The sequence below is a fragment of the Sipha flava genome, unplaced genomic scaffold (genome assembly GCF_003268045.1).
Source record: "Sipha flava isolate LNK unplaced genomic scaffold, YSA_version1 295_pilon_pilon, whole genome shotgun sequence".
NCBI classification, from domain to species: domain Eukaryota; kingdom Metazoa; phylum Arthropoda; class Insecta; order Hemiptera; family Aphididae; genus Sipha; species Sipha flava.
This window is the reverse complement of record NW_020272966.1, coordinates 211,598-226,371: the sequence shown is the minus strand read 5'-3', so window position 1 is coordinate 226,371 and position 14,774 is coordinate 211,598. Positions and strand designations below refer to the sequence as shown.

Sequence of the window (14,774 nt, the reverse complement as noted above, 5' to 3'; positions counted from 1 at the left end):
TTTTCTTTTAATGGCTCTGAAAAAATAAAAACAATTTACTTTAGGTACCTATTTTTACTATTTATTTTGTATATTATTTTACCTTGGAAATTGCATTGAACAATTAAAGATTTTTTAATGTTTTCGAATTTGAACGATTGTCGATTGGAAGTGAGTAAATTTTTGTACGCTGAAAACGAACGTTCAACGTCGACTGATGTTATTGGGCAGTTTTTCATATACGTGAGATCATTTAAACTAAAATCTTCGGGTATTCCATCTATGTTTTCTTCTCCATTTAGAATCTTTGATATTTTTAAAACTGCTTGATAGCCTTTATTTTTTGATAAAACAGAATCTATCTTAATTTTAATTTTTTCCCCTATTTCTCCATTAATTTGAATTAATTTTTTTTTTGCTCCTTCGACAATATAAATAGAATCTGCAAGTGAAATTCCTTGTTTTTCAAGTCTTGTAATTAAATCGGGTAAAAATCCGAAATTTGATTTAATAAATACAAGTTGAGCTTCAATATTTTGATCAGAGAGATACTTTTTTGAAATTCTTATTGATACTGCATCATTGTCATCAAAAGTATTAATGATTACTTTTATTTGCTCAAAATTTTCACAGTAGTAATTCGCTGCCTTTATCCAAGTACCCCATCTTGTCAAAATATTTTCAGGTGGTAGTGATAGAGATGGGGCTATTGACTTAAAATATTGAATGCGAGAAGGTGCTTTACGGAAAACCTTTTTCACATTTGCAATTAGTTTGTCAACTTTTGGATATCCTGTTCGTACAGTTTCTGCGATCCTATGAAATGCATGGGCCAAACAAGTAATGTGTATAACTTTTGAATAAAATAATTTAATGGCTTCTCCAGCTTTAACCATATAGGGGGCAGCGTCACTAATAAACAATAATACTTTATCGTGCTGAACACTTTTTGGCCAAAGTAAATTCATAGATTTATCAAATAATCTACAAATTGTGGAATGATTACATTTTTCGAGCTCCTCAGAATGTAAAAGAAAAATATTACTACTCTCAGTGTCATTTAAAATTCCAATAACAACATTTGCTACATATCTACCTGTACAATCGGTAGTTTCATCTATTGACACCCAAATGCATTTATTTTGAACATAATTCCTTATTTTTTGAATTGTATTTTCATAAATTTCATTAACATAACCTTTTCGTAACGTTAATTCAGAAGGAATATCTTTACCAGTGTACTTTGATAAAAATTCTTTAAAATACGGATTTGATAATTTATTCAAAGGTATGTTTGCTGACAACAAAGCCTTACATAGATCGTGACTAAATACAGACTTTTTTGTAGCGTTCGTTATAAATTGTTGTGTAAGTATTTTACTTGTACTTGGATGATTTTCAACACGCTTAGCTGCCCGCTTATGTTTTTCCGTCTTCAGATGTTGGGTGACAATAAACCTTTTATCCACGCTCACTTTCGTTTCACAAAAATTACAAAACAGTACATTTTGGTCTGCTGAAAAAACATCTGACCCGAATTCAGTAATATATTTTTTAACTAAAACACTCGTTATTTGCTTAGGCATATTTGTTATGAAATTAAATTAAATTAAAAATGTAATGAAATTTGCAACAAAAATAAAAATACAATTTTACGATCACGTTCACGAGACGGCAAGACACGAGACTGATATGTAGACGGTATAGCTAATGGAGTAACAAATAACAACGAGCTGTACAGGAAACTATTTTAAAAAAAAAAACCAGAATGTTCTCTTCAAATATCTTATCTTTATTTGACGTTAGACGTTTTGACTTTAATGACGTTAATCGATAATAATTGTGCACAGAAAAATATAACATTAATAAGTAATAAGTTATTATAAGAAATATTCTACGTCGAACTTAAAATATAGCATATAACATGCATACAATTTATAAATATGTATGTAATATGCATTTATTGAGAAAAAATGCGTGTTTTCATTAAAACCTCAATATATGCAAAAATATGCAATTTTTATTTGGTGTTTTTAAATTAGTTACAACTCAAAACAAATTTCTGTCTTACTTAGCAATTTATTCGAGTATTCAATAAAAATATGCAAATTCAATAAGTTCCGAGCCCTAGTTATCAGAGAACGACCGGAAAACAATATTTTCAAACTTCAATAAAGCTTTAACACAATTTGTAACAATACCTGTGACAAGCTGCTTGTGTGAGAGGGACTTTTCCAAATTGTCTATTGTGAAGTCTAAACTTAGAAACACTATGTTACAAGAACATCTTGATTCACTGATGTTAATATTTATCGAATAAAAGATGGCATCAGAAATCAATATTGAAGATGTAATAGATGAATTCAAAGCATGTGTACCGATAAAAAGAAGACTTGAACTTTAGATTTTAAGTACTCTCCATAAAATAATAACATTATTAATATGTTAAAATTATTCAAAAGCATTCAATATAGTACATACTTGATCTTAAATAAATAATAAATTTTTTTTTAATAAATATAAATCAAATTTCAAACTACTTATTTCTACAGTGCATTGTTTAATATTCTACTGTAAAACTATGTGTGATTTTAGATTCTAAGGGAAGTAAAGAAGCTAAGTAGTATATATGCAAAAACTTAGATTGTGACTTGAATCTTATATGCGTTAAAAGAAAATGCAAATAAATTAAGGGCAGATTAGAAAATTTATTTGTGAGGGGCCCTATATTTCTTATTGCATAACCTGCGAATAAAGTCTGCGCACGCCTATGGGTTAATTAAGCAGCTGGACCATCAAGACAACCAAGTAAATAATATAATTTCTCGACATCGGAAATATTCGATCTCGCTTCCATGAGCGCACGAAAACGATCTCGAAATATGGGCCAGTACTGAGCATTACCGTCAAAACGCGGAAGTGGTATCTCGGGAAGACGCCATAACGGGGTTGGTGATCGTTCTCCAAGTGAAGATGACTCGAGTCCGTTTGCGCGGCGGTCGGAATTGAGAGAACCGCCCGTAACGACTCGGTAACAGAATGAGAATACCGATCCGCAACTGCACGAAACCCATTAATTACGGCGCGAACCTCGGACGGTAGTTCGGGAGAATACTCGGTAGAACAGTTAAAATCACTCTACTGTTCCTTCGTTAGATCATTACTCGATTATGGATCTATAGTATGGTCCCCGCAATCAATCGGTGTTACAAAAAGTATGGAATCAATTCAAAACCGTTTTTTTACGTATTATTCAATTCAGATGTTGTATCGAACGTGCGCCTCATTCATCGTATCAACCATTATTGTCGTATTTAAAGCTAGAAACCCTTGTCAATAGAAGGAAAAGACTCGATCTATGTTTTATTTTTAAATTAACTAACGGGTATATCAACTGTCCAGAACAACATTCTTTATTAAATTTTAATATCCAAAATCGTAGAATTAGGCAATTTAATACTTTTTATGTGCAACTCCAACGTTATAACTATGGTCAAAATGCTCCTATAAATAGATTAATGAAACTAGCTAATTATTTAAATGTTGATCTATTTTCCAGCGTCTCATTAAATCATTTTAATTTTTACCTAAATAATATTTTGGCTGTATAAATGTTACAATCTATGTCAATATCTCATTAAATTAAGTCCAATGTTATACAACTTTATTTTGTATTCTTAACCATTGTCTTCAGTGAATTATTTTAATCAAAGTGTCTCATCACATACATTACTCAAACCTATCTATTTACTAATTGCATACTCTCTGTATTGTCATATTATAATTTTTAAGATTAGTGTTCATGTAATAACAAATATTATTGTTACTATATTATATAATCCTAGACGTATATTTATAATAATTGTAACTGGGTTCACCCGTTTAAAATATACAAATAAATAAATAAATATCTCCATAAAAGTTATCTTTATCAAGAAGGAATAATTGAAGAAGCAGGAAAAGTAAAACTATGTAATAATGGTTTATCTTCTTTCTTTGATCAATGGAATAGAAGTAGACAGAACTCGTAATCTAGGGGTTACTAGTTCACTAAAAGGATATGTAACAAGTACGCCGGATAATTATTACTGTTATGAAAATACTGGCTGGACTTTTAAAAATAATACAATAATAACAGATAATGATAGTCAATTTACTGCCTGCATTCCCTTAAAATATTGGTTAAGGTTTTTTGAAGATTTTAAAAAAGTTTTAATTAATTCAAGAATTGAATTAACTTTAACCAGAACAAATAATGATTTAAATTTTTAACTGTAAAAACATCTAAAGCAGCGACTTCAGGTTCAATGACACTTAATTAAGTTATTTGGAAAATTCCGCATGTTAGTGTAGACGATGTAGAATGATTAGTTGTTGAAAATTTTAGAAAAAGAGAAAAGTTTATTCATGCCTTTTAGATTATATGAAACTTATGAATATCCTGAATTAGGAACTACTAAAAAATGTGGTTTGGAATTTGAAAACTGCATCAAAATTAGAAAACCCACATTATATTATAAGTTTACAGAAAAATCAAAAAGGAGATATTGAAAAAGATTGCAGTCAATTTGATCATTGTAACTTGAAAAATATTAAAGTAATCTAAATTCGGTTCTATACCCTTATGATAATTTAAACTTAAACTTTGAAAAAAAATAATTTCACAATATGTATCATCGTATGAATCGTATTATGAAAAAGGAGAACGAAATCCAATATTAAGCCCTTCAGAATTTAAATCAACTGCACCAATTGTTGTAGTAGATGCATCAAAGCAAAATGATGAAAGTACAGCTTCTACTGTTGATGTTAGTATCGAAATTGATGCTTCAGAAAATCTTACTGGTGTGACTGCTTATTGTATTTTAATTTATGATCGTATTGTTGAATATGTTAAGAAAACTTGTATTGAATTTTTATGTTCTTTACGTGTTTATTATATAAAATGTATTTGTATTTTTTATATTTGAAATAATTAATAAAGAAAAATTATTTTTTTTCTATTTATTTAAAAATTGAAAAAATGGACTCAGAAGTCCTCCTTTATTACTACTTAGACGACTTGAATTTGTGTTGTAAAAATTGTTGTTTTCTTTTTGTTATAAGATTTTATAAAATTATAACTTGCCCCTCTCCCCTAACCAATGTTCTGGAGCCGCCCCTGATAATGTACTACCTAGTAGTACTAATACTACATATGGTAATAAAGTATGTTTGTAATAATAATTTGGAAACTTTATTACTAGGGCTCGAAGTTGATGCATTTTGCATTTTTTTTTATAGAACAATGATTATTTTATTAACAATTTATAGACAATGCTCTCCTAGCCACAAATGTGTTTCATTGAGAATTCCAATAATTAATTTTTTTTTGCATTTTTACTAATTTCACACTAGTTCACTTCTTATGGTTTCTTGTCGACCATTATGTCGATAACTTAAGACTTGTCCGATTTTATCTCGTCGTATTGCAGTGAATATTATTATATCTAAATTTTATTATTTTTTCGTAATATTTTCGAAATGGCGAAAATTAAAACGTCGGTTAGTGCTCATCTGCGTCTACTAATCACTTCAGTGTACGTGGAGAGAAGTTTTCCAAATATAAATATTTATAAATAGATAATTGTTGTTAATTTACTTTTGATAACATAAAATACGCTCCAATTGTACAACGCAATTATTTTGATTTTTGAGTAATTTGTAAGCTTTGGATAATTTATAAAAGAAATATTTGTAATTTTTTAAATTCATATTCTAAGGACATTTGTTGTCATTTTTATGTCATACTTTGAGTAATTTGTAAGTTTTGATAAATTTATGTAGAATGTTATAATAAAATATTCAAAAAAATGAATTTTTATTAACTTAAAACATATATTTATAATTTTTTTAAGTAATTTTTCATATTATATGGGTTAATATTTTATATCTAAATGGTTTATTGCTTAAATTGAATGCTAGTAGGCAGAGCCCAAATTTGTATGCATTTATTTATTTTTTCTGGTTGATAATTAAATACTAAATGTGCATGATGTGTGTTTTATGATACAAAATATATATATACAAATGTCATAAAAAACAGCTTATGCTATATATTTTTAATAGTTATTAATTATTACTTATAAACTCTATTGCTTTTTAAATAATGGCTTTTTAAATTGTATTAGACGCTTACTGTAATACCAGCTTTAGAGCATTTGTAAGAGCAAGGTACATCATCAGCTAATACAAATTCAAAAAATGTAAATAGAAAAAACACTGAGAATATTTGTTTGAACAAGTTTGATATTGGAAAATATTATTTACAATCAGTTTTTATTTGATAAGAAAAACAATTAAAATAAATGTATGATGGAAGAAAAATAAAAATAATAAATAGTTAAATAATTAAAAGTAAGTAGTAAATTAATTAAAATTAAATTAATTTACTATTTATTTATTTATATTTAGGAGAATAAGACTTTTTATGTATGCAACTATCTATATAAACCTATTAAACAATAAGCATAATTTTATTAAAATATAATTATAATTTGTGCAGATTGATTCAGAACAAATATGTCAAATTTTAACGAACACTTAGTATCCAGAACCATCACACAAGTTTATTGCAACTGGAAAAATATCTAAAGTTTCAGTATAAATGGTTTGATCGATGAAAGTGGTTGGCATATTCAAAATCTTATAATGGTGTTTAGTGTAAATATTGCATTTCATTTAGTCCTGAAGAAGTTTGTACCAACTAAATTTGACAATTGGCCCGACTCGATTGATAAATTTAATGAATTGACTTTAAGCAGACAAATCAATTATGAGTAATTTGCTTTGTTTAATAAAAGATAAATAAACTAGTGATGAATGTTTCGAAATACTTTTGAAAACCTATAAAGTTGATGACTATTCGGTTTTGGGGGAATTTTCATTATGGAAACAATAAATAAAAACAAAACCCATAATAAATGGAGTATCTGCTTTAGTTGAATGTTACGAAAACAAATACCCTTCAATATACGCACTCTTAAATATTTTAGCTTCTTTATCTGTTACTACTGGTACTAGTGAAAGATCATTTTTGACACTCAGGTGGTTGAAAACATATCTCAGGAACACAATAACTGAAAATAGACTAAACGAGTTAGCATTAATGAACATTCACCATGATGTAAAAGTAACAGTTGAAGAAGTTATTGAAAATAAGGACAGAAAGAATCGCCGCATTAGACTGTTATAAAATATAATATGTTATTAAATACTATTGTTATTGTACATTAATTTTTTATTACTATTATCATTATTTTTTTTTTAATATATTTTAAATATATTTGTAAAAAAGGAAAAAAATTATTTTAAATATTTAACGTATAGTTAAACGTAATATTATAATTTATTAAAATAATTTATGAGTTCATTTCAGGGAATGTGAAATCCTTTACTAGTTACATTTTATTACAAAAAAAAAAATCCCTCTAAAAAATCATGGATACGCCATTGATTTACGGCATCATAATAAGCTGTTAAGACTTCATACATAAGATACGTATCGTTCGGGAACGACCTAGTTCAGTTGAATTATTCACCATAGTGAACGATTTGAACTGGTTCACAAATTAACGAATTGTCGTCTACACAAAATGATTAAATGAGACTAAATTAATTTGTTCATTAGGACGAATCGTTCATAATACGCAAAAACGACAAAGAATAATCTCGTTATTTCGTGATACGTGTTTCATTTAGACTGATAATGAAAATATTAAATTTTGATTATTTAATTTATATAAAAAATATTAAACATTCAATAAAAGTATTTTATTGTTAATGAAATAGTTCAATTAAGTAAACGATGAACGAATGTACGATAAGTCCTACCTCTAAAACGTAATAATTAAGAAAAATAAAATCGATGTATCAGTAATCGATTGTATAATATCGATTGTGTAGTTGCTAAGAATTTATAACTAACTAGCCTATCCGGGAGCAGCAGTGGCGTTCCTACTTTCTATTATCAAAACATCGTTTACTAGTTGCCCTTTTTTCTAAATCCTTTTGTTATATGTGTTACACGTGTATTCTCGTTGCACGTTATTTTCTTCGTTGGTGTTTTGTTATTAATATTTTTTACTACACGAGGCGTTTTAAATATTAAACTTTTGTTAATCCATAGAAATATGAAGATCGACGTTAACCTAGATCATGGACTCATTGTATGGGCCAAACTGTCCAAGAAAACCGAATCCTGGGCTGGTAAGTATTTCACTTGCCTAATATCAATACGACTTGTTAGTTTCGTAATATTACCAGTACTCCGTGGGTCAATAATCTCAAAACTATTTTCGATTACATTAAAAAATTAGGGAAATGTAGTTGTTGTTTAATAATATAGCAGTACCTGTAAATATTAAATTTTACGCTAATAAATTGAAATTGAACCTAGTGATTTTCTATCTCTGTCTTATCAGACATTACTTACGGTAGGTACTTACTTACCTAGGTAGACATTTGTTATATTGGGCTGGATTTTTCTTGTTTACACAATAAATAAGTTGAAGGCGGTATTTATTTTAATTCACTTTATTAAATCATATTTTTTACTTAAATTGCTTTAAACCTATGAATATTATATTTATATACTTACATAGTAATCTTGTAATTTATTTTTCTTTTCTACTTACCAGTCCATTAAAGACCATTGATGTCTTCAAGGTGTCTTCAGTAGGTGTTTTCATTTATCTCTGTTATAAGTTAAAGCGAATGTAACATTCTGGTCTATCTCTTTCAAGTCGGGTTATTACATCGATGCAGGGTTATATATACCGGGTTTTTGGTCTTCCTAGGATACTTGTTTTGTTCATTTTTATTACAAGTATTTTTTTTATTATTTGTCCATCCATTTTCCAATCGTGTCCAAGCACTCTAGTTGTTTAATCCTTATAAATGCTAAGATATTTGGTCTATATCATTTTTGTATTCTTCATTTCTAATCTAATAATTTAGTAAAAAGGTCCTTTCAACATTTTTTTTAAATAAATATAATATTTATTGCTATTGTTCTTTGGGAAAATGTCTTACCTAATCTTGGTGGGATCATCGTAATCTGTTAATTTATGTATTAAACATGAAGATGAAATTAGTTAAATTAAGATCAGTTTATTATTAATAAATTATGACAATAATGTTATATGTAATTATGGGAGGTATAAATGTTTTTATAAAGAACCATAAGGATAATAATACATTTGCGGCTATATCCTATCCTATTTATTACAAGCATGATATTAGGAATACAAGACAAACTAGTTCATTATGCTCAACAAGTAGAATGTGGTCATTTTATTATAAATGTTAGTAGGGTGAGTGTCTTCAGTTTTGTATTTCCTGAACTGTCTTCTGATTATTGACAAGTTTGTTGGTAGCTGCTTTGCCATTGGTTCTCATGTTATAATATTTTAACCAGTCATGCTTTACAAATATAATAATACTTCAAGCTAAACATTCATTTATTTATTTCTATGTATAAACTATTTATTTATTTATATATTAAAATTGTATTTGTTAATTCTTAAGTATTTATCAAGACATTGGAGGAAAAACAAAGATAATGTTCACCTACTTTTAACAATAATTTTTTCTGATATATTTCATTAACTAGAGGTACTATAGATATAAACAGTTATATGTTTTGAATATAGTGGAAATTAAAATATTTTTTCTGGTATGATTTAGTTTGGAAATACTGTGCAGTGTAGTTAACCTTCAGTAGGTCGCACGGATTATGAGTACCTATTCCGTCGCGCGGAGTAAACAATTTCCTTGGTTAAAATTAATATATATTTCTTCAACATTTATTTATTTTAAATTTAATTTTTATTGTATATAACAAAAAAATAATACAAAATGTAATTAAAATTTTTAATTTTATATTTATTTATATATTTATTTATAGACAAATAAATAATATATTATTTTTAACTAATTTAAAAATTATTAACATTATTATTTTTTACATATTACCAATGATAATTGACATCATCCTGATGCTTTTACCCACTACTCACCTACTTGTAATGTTGGTTTATACCCATTAATATTTAGTTGCATTTTTAAATTTTGTGGAAGTGAAATTGTGTATTGTTACACGATATTGTAACTGTTATATAACAAGATCCAATGTGTTGTTTTTAACAGATATTTTTGAAAACTTATGATCTTTTTTTGAGAACTTATAACATAGGTTCTTTATGGAGTTATACAACTCCGGGTTTCACGTGGAATTGTATGCTAAAAAAAAAAACAGGAATAAAATTAGAATTATTATCAGACTATGATATGCATTTATTCATCAAAAATAGATTACGAGGTGGAATTACACAATGCAGTGGTAGATATTCTAAAGCAAACAATAAATATATGGAAACTGAATTTATTATTAATAAAGAATCCATATATTTACAATATTTCGACCTAAATAATCTTTATAGGTGGCCAATAAGTCAATGCGTCTGGAGGATTTAAGTGAGTTAGTATAGATATAGATGTAACAAATATTTATGTTAATTCTCTTAATGGTTATATTTTTTAAATCGATTTAGCTTATCTTAAAGAATTCCACAATAAACACTCAAATTTCCATTTAGATCCAGAAAATTATATTGACCATGTCAAACTACCTAAGTTAACCTTAAATTTATAAGACAAGAAAAAATATGTAGTCCATTATATAGCACTACAAGAATATATTTGTAATGAGTTGAAAATAGAAAAAATTTATAGTCTTAGAGTTTGCTTAATCTTCTTGGTTAAAATTTTATATTGATTTGGACACAAAAGCTTGAGATACATTTTAAAAATATTTCTATTTTAAACGTGTTTGGTAGAATAATGATGTATGTGAAAAACCACGTTGACATTAAATTAGTTACAGACGGTGCTAGAATAGAAAATTTCTAAACCAAATTTCGATAGAGCAACGATTTTCACTAAAAATTTAGCTGTAGTCCATATGAAAAAGATCGTGATTAAATTATATCAACCAAAATTTATGTGGGAATGTCAATATTAGATATAACTTAAAAATGAATGTATCATTTTTGTTACAATGTTTTAAAAGAAAAATACCAAAATAAAAAATAAAAATAAAATACTAAAATTCGGCCTTTATATTTTGATACAGATTCTTTAATTATAGAAGTAAAGACCAAGGATTTTTACCAGGATATAAAAAATAATGTAGAACATTATGACACTTTAGACTATCATTTAGATAATATTTATAATGTTCTCTTAGTAAACAAAAAATTTTTTATGAAAATTTAAAGATGAGCTTAACGGTAAAATAATGTCTGAATTTACTTTTTTTAAATTATATTCTTTTACAGAACATAATACTGCATAATACTATTGCATGCCGTCGTTCAATCGTAAAGATGGTGATGATTTAGGAAATATTCCAAATAAAATACTCAATCTAAGTTAAACTGTTTATTTGAAATTTCTCTAAGTACAATTAATTTAACAAATGTTCTGGCATGGAGGTGCTCGCTAATACACGTATAAACCACACCTGAATATTGGTCTATTCCCAACCCCCTTATATACTCAGGTCTTGTGGAAATTAGCCACCCAAAACTATGGAACAAGGCTATTCCCAATTATTGTTACTACCCTGAGTTGCTAATTACTCAGGTTTCGTGGAATTAGTTGCGCATCTCTATGGAATAAGTTATTTCCAACTACTGTAAAAAGAATTGTTAAATTTGTTATTTTAATGGTTGACCTCGATAATATTATTACTATTCGCTCATCTACCATATTTTGTTATGCACTATTATTAATTGCATTCATAGTTTGAAATGTAGCCTTACTGTTCATATATAGTATGTGTTTGTATTACCCTCGGGTCTTAATTATTCCTTTCTATTTCGTTCACTCGATTTCTACTATTTGTGATTTATGTGGTCCCTTTATGTATTGGTAGTTGTAAGGACCTACATTTATGTATGTTCGTAACAATACCAGGAAAGAAGTTAAAAAGGTAAAAGGGATAAAAAAATCAGTAGTTGGTATAGAAATATGCCATATTCTATAAATTTTATTTAGCTACTTAAAAATCCTTAAATATTAAACAAAATATGTTCAGAACAAATTAACATAAAAATTTTTACAATACAACAGAACAAAATTGCACTTAGTGCTCATGGCGATAAAAGGTATATTTTAGAAAAAGGAATAGATACTCTAACCTGGGGATTCAATAAAATAAATCATGGCATCAAACCGGTTAAAACCATTTTTTTTTACTAACCGGTTTTATTGGATAATATGTATGAACGAACACAAAAATGGAACCATAACTACTAATTTTATAGAACGAAAACTTAATGGTTAACTAGAAAAATATTTTTCGTTTTCTAACGAAAATAAATACATTTTTAATTACGAAAAATAATTAATATTTAATTTTAGTTTTTACACATTAATTTAAGTTGGTCAGCCTGTTTTGATTGACAATAGACAGGTAAAAATTATTAGATAAGTATAAAATAATTCGCAAGATAAAAATTGAACAGTTAGTAAGAGGGACTACTGGTTGTAACCTCACACTACTGTAGATAATACGTGAACACGATTAATGACAACCAGAAACCACATTGTTTATTGTTACAATACCGTTTTTAATGGACGATGGTGTTATCTTAAATTGTACCAAATATTTATAAATTTGTTCAACTTATTGAATTAATATGGTTTTTTTTTTTTTTTTTGTCTTACTCCGTAATTAATATTGCAGTTATGTTGTTCATTATCTGTGTTAGTATATTCAATATTGTAATAAAAAGTTAATAATGTTTATCATATTATTTATTGTATATTAATATATTATAAATATATAAGTTATGAACTTTTTTTAAGAATATCTCACGAAAATTGAATTTTCTAATTATTTCATAATTATAACAATGAATTGTCTGAGGTATAAAATTGTTAAAGAAAAATATATTTTTTTAAAAAAACAAAATTAACCGGTTTTAAAAACTTATAAAATATAAGATCAATGTTAATCAGTTTTTAAAACCGAATAAAATAGTAGATGAACTAAAACCATTTCTTCTTCTTTCTGGGCTTTTACAGGCCCATCGCCACAACAACATATTGTTTTCATTCTTCTCTATCATTTGCACATTCTTCTGCGTTTCTTACGTTCAGGAGTTTCAAGTCTTCTTTTACTCTATCCACCCATCTTTGTCTGGGGCGCCCTCGAGGTAAAGAGGAGGGAAGAATTATTTGTTGCCCCACGTTATTAGCATTAATATTTGCATCATTGTTTACAGCATCTTGGAGGTGAACATAATCATCCGCACGTAGTTGTTTTTGATGGTTACGAATAAAGTGTAGTCTTTCAGAAATCATTTTTGCCATCATATTTACGGCGAATTGGCTGAATAATGTTTTGTAATAATGTAGATGATTTAGACTTGTTTCTCTAACCATAAACCTATAAGAATAAAATTGCATGCAGGAGACAGTTTTTGTTCGATTTTGGTTATTTTTCTGTAAAATATTAATGTGATAACCATCTTCGCCTCTAGTATACATCAATGGATATTGCAGTGCATCACAAGATCTATTGAATTCGGAAACTCGACTCAAGTGTTCACTCTGACCGTGCAGAACTATATCTTTGGGACCTTTATCTTCATTAACTAATACAGCTACTTCATCGATAGTAGGTGCATTATATTGACCTCTGTGTTCATCTTGAGGAACTCTGTCAGCATGAATAATTAACTTAAAGTTTTGTAACTCATCAAAATATCTTGACTCCAAATTAGATCTGAAGCTCTGTTTGAGGTAATTATTTTCACGCAAAACTGTTTGCAATGATTCAATGAGACCTCTTTTTAAATTTGGAATCATATTTGTTCGAATAGATATTTGATCCGACTCTGATATAAAATATATTTGTAAAAATTTAGCATTATTTCCAATTTCGGGTAATAAACTACCTATTAAATGATGCACTTGACCCTGAATTTTAAAAGAGGGCATGAAGTTCCCTTCAGCTATTTTGTTTGCTCCAAACGATGTCATTTGAAACAGAGTATTATACCGTCTAGAATTATTAAAGAAATGTTTTGATAGGGAGTGAGAATTATCAATTAAACTTTTAATTAAGTCTGGAAGATCCTCAAATTGGTGTAAAACAACTTTACCGTCAGCGCAGCAAAGTCCATGGGTTTCATCTTTCCATTTTTTTGCATGGCACTTAGGACATAATATAGTCATTCGTCCAACTTGAAGCGCTTTAATATTTAAATAATCAATCTCGGATTGATAATATTGGTACACGCACAATATAGGTACAATTATTTTTAATTTTTTATGAACTTTTATTATTATTATTATTATTATAAGATTAACGCCAAACGGCTTTTATAAAGGTATACAGTATATACATATTTAAATACAAATTGAATACAAATTGATAACAGTACAGATTTAAGTAAAAAGTAAGAGTATGAGAAACAGAATAAATGAAAAAACTATGTGAACGTAGATTACAGTTGATTGGCCAACCTAAGCATCCTATTCATGGGGTGATTATGGCTGAAGGAAGCGGACAGAGTTGGAATGTAATAAGGAGAGGGATTACGGACATTGTGAGAGGGGACTTTAAATTGGATTTGCGATAGTAGGTCAGGTGAGTCGATGGAGTTTTCAAGGAGAGAATTAATGAAATGTAGATCAATAAGTTTGCGGCGTGATAATAGAGGGGGAATATTTAGAAAATGGCT

The 14,774-nt window shown here is 27.8% G+C and overlaps 2 protein-coding genes across 2 annotated transcripts in view; one reads left to right on the top strand and one right to left on the bottom strand.

The window, feature by feature from the left end:
* Nucleotides 1-54: 54 nt before the first annotated feature.
* LOC112685882 lies at nucleotides 55-1,635 on the bottom strand (the record flags this gene model as incomplete). The annotated part of the gene is made up of 1 exon (XM_025557906.1): nucleotides 55-1,635. A coding segment is annotated over exon 1 (1,511 nt), but the record flags the coding sequence as incomplete, so codon positions are not given.
* A 6,247-nt stretch (nucleotides 1,636-7,882) lies between these two features.
* LOC112685881 (DNA (cytosine-5)-methyltransferase 3B-like) overlaps nucleotides 7,883-14,774 on the top strand; it is a 46,053-nt gene continuing 39,161 nt past the window's right edge. Inside the window, exon 1 of the mRNA XM_025557905.1 lies at nucleotides 7,883-8,226. Coding sequence (XP_025413690.1) covers nucleotides 8,151-8,226 — 76 coding nt within the window. The 5' untranslated portion in view covers nucleotides 7,883-8,150. The remainder of the gene's footprint in view (nucleotides 8,227-14,774) is intronic.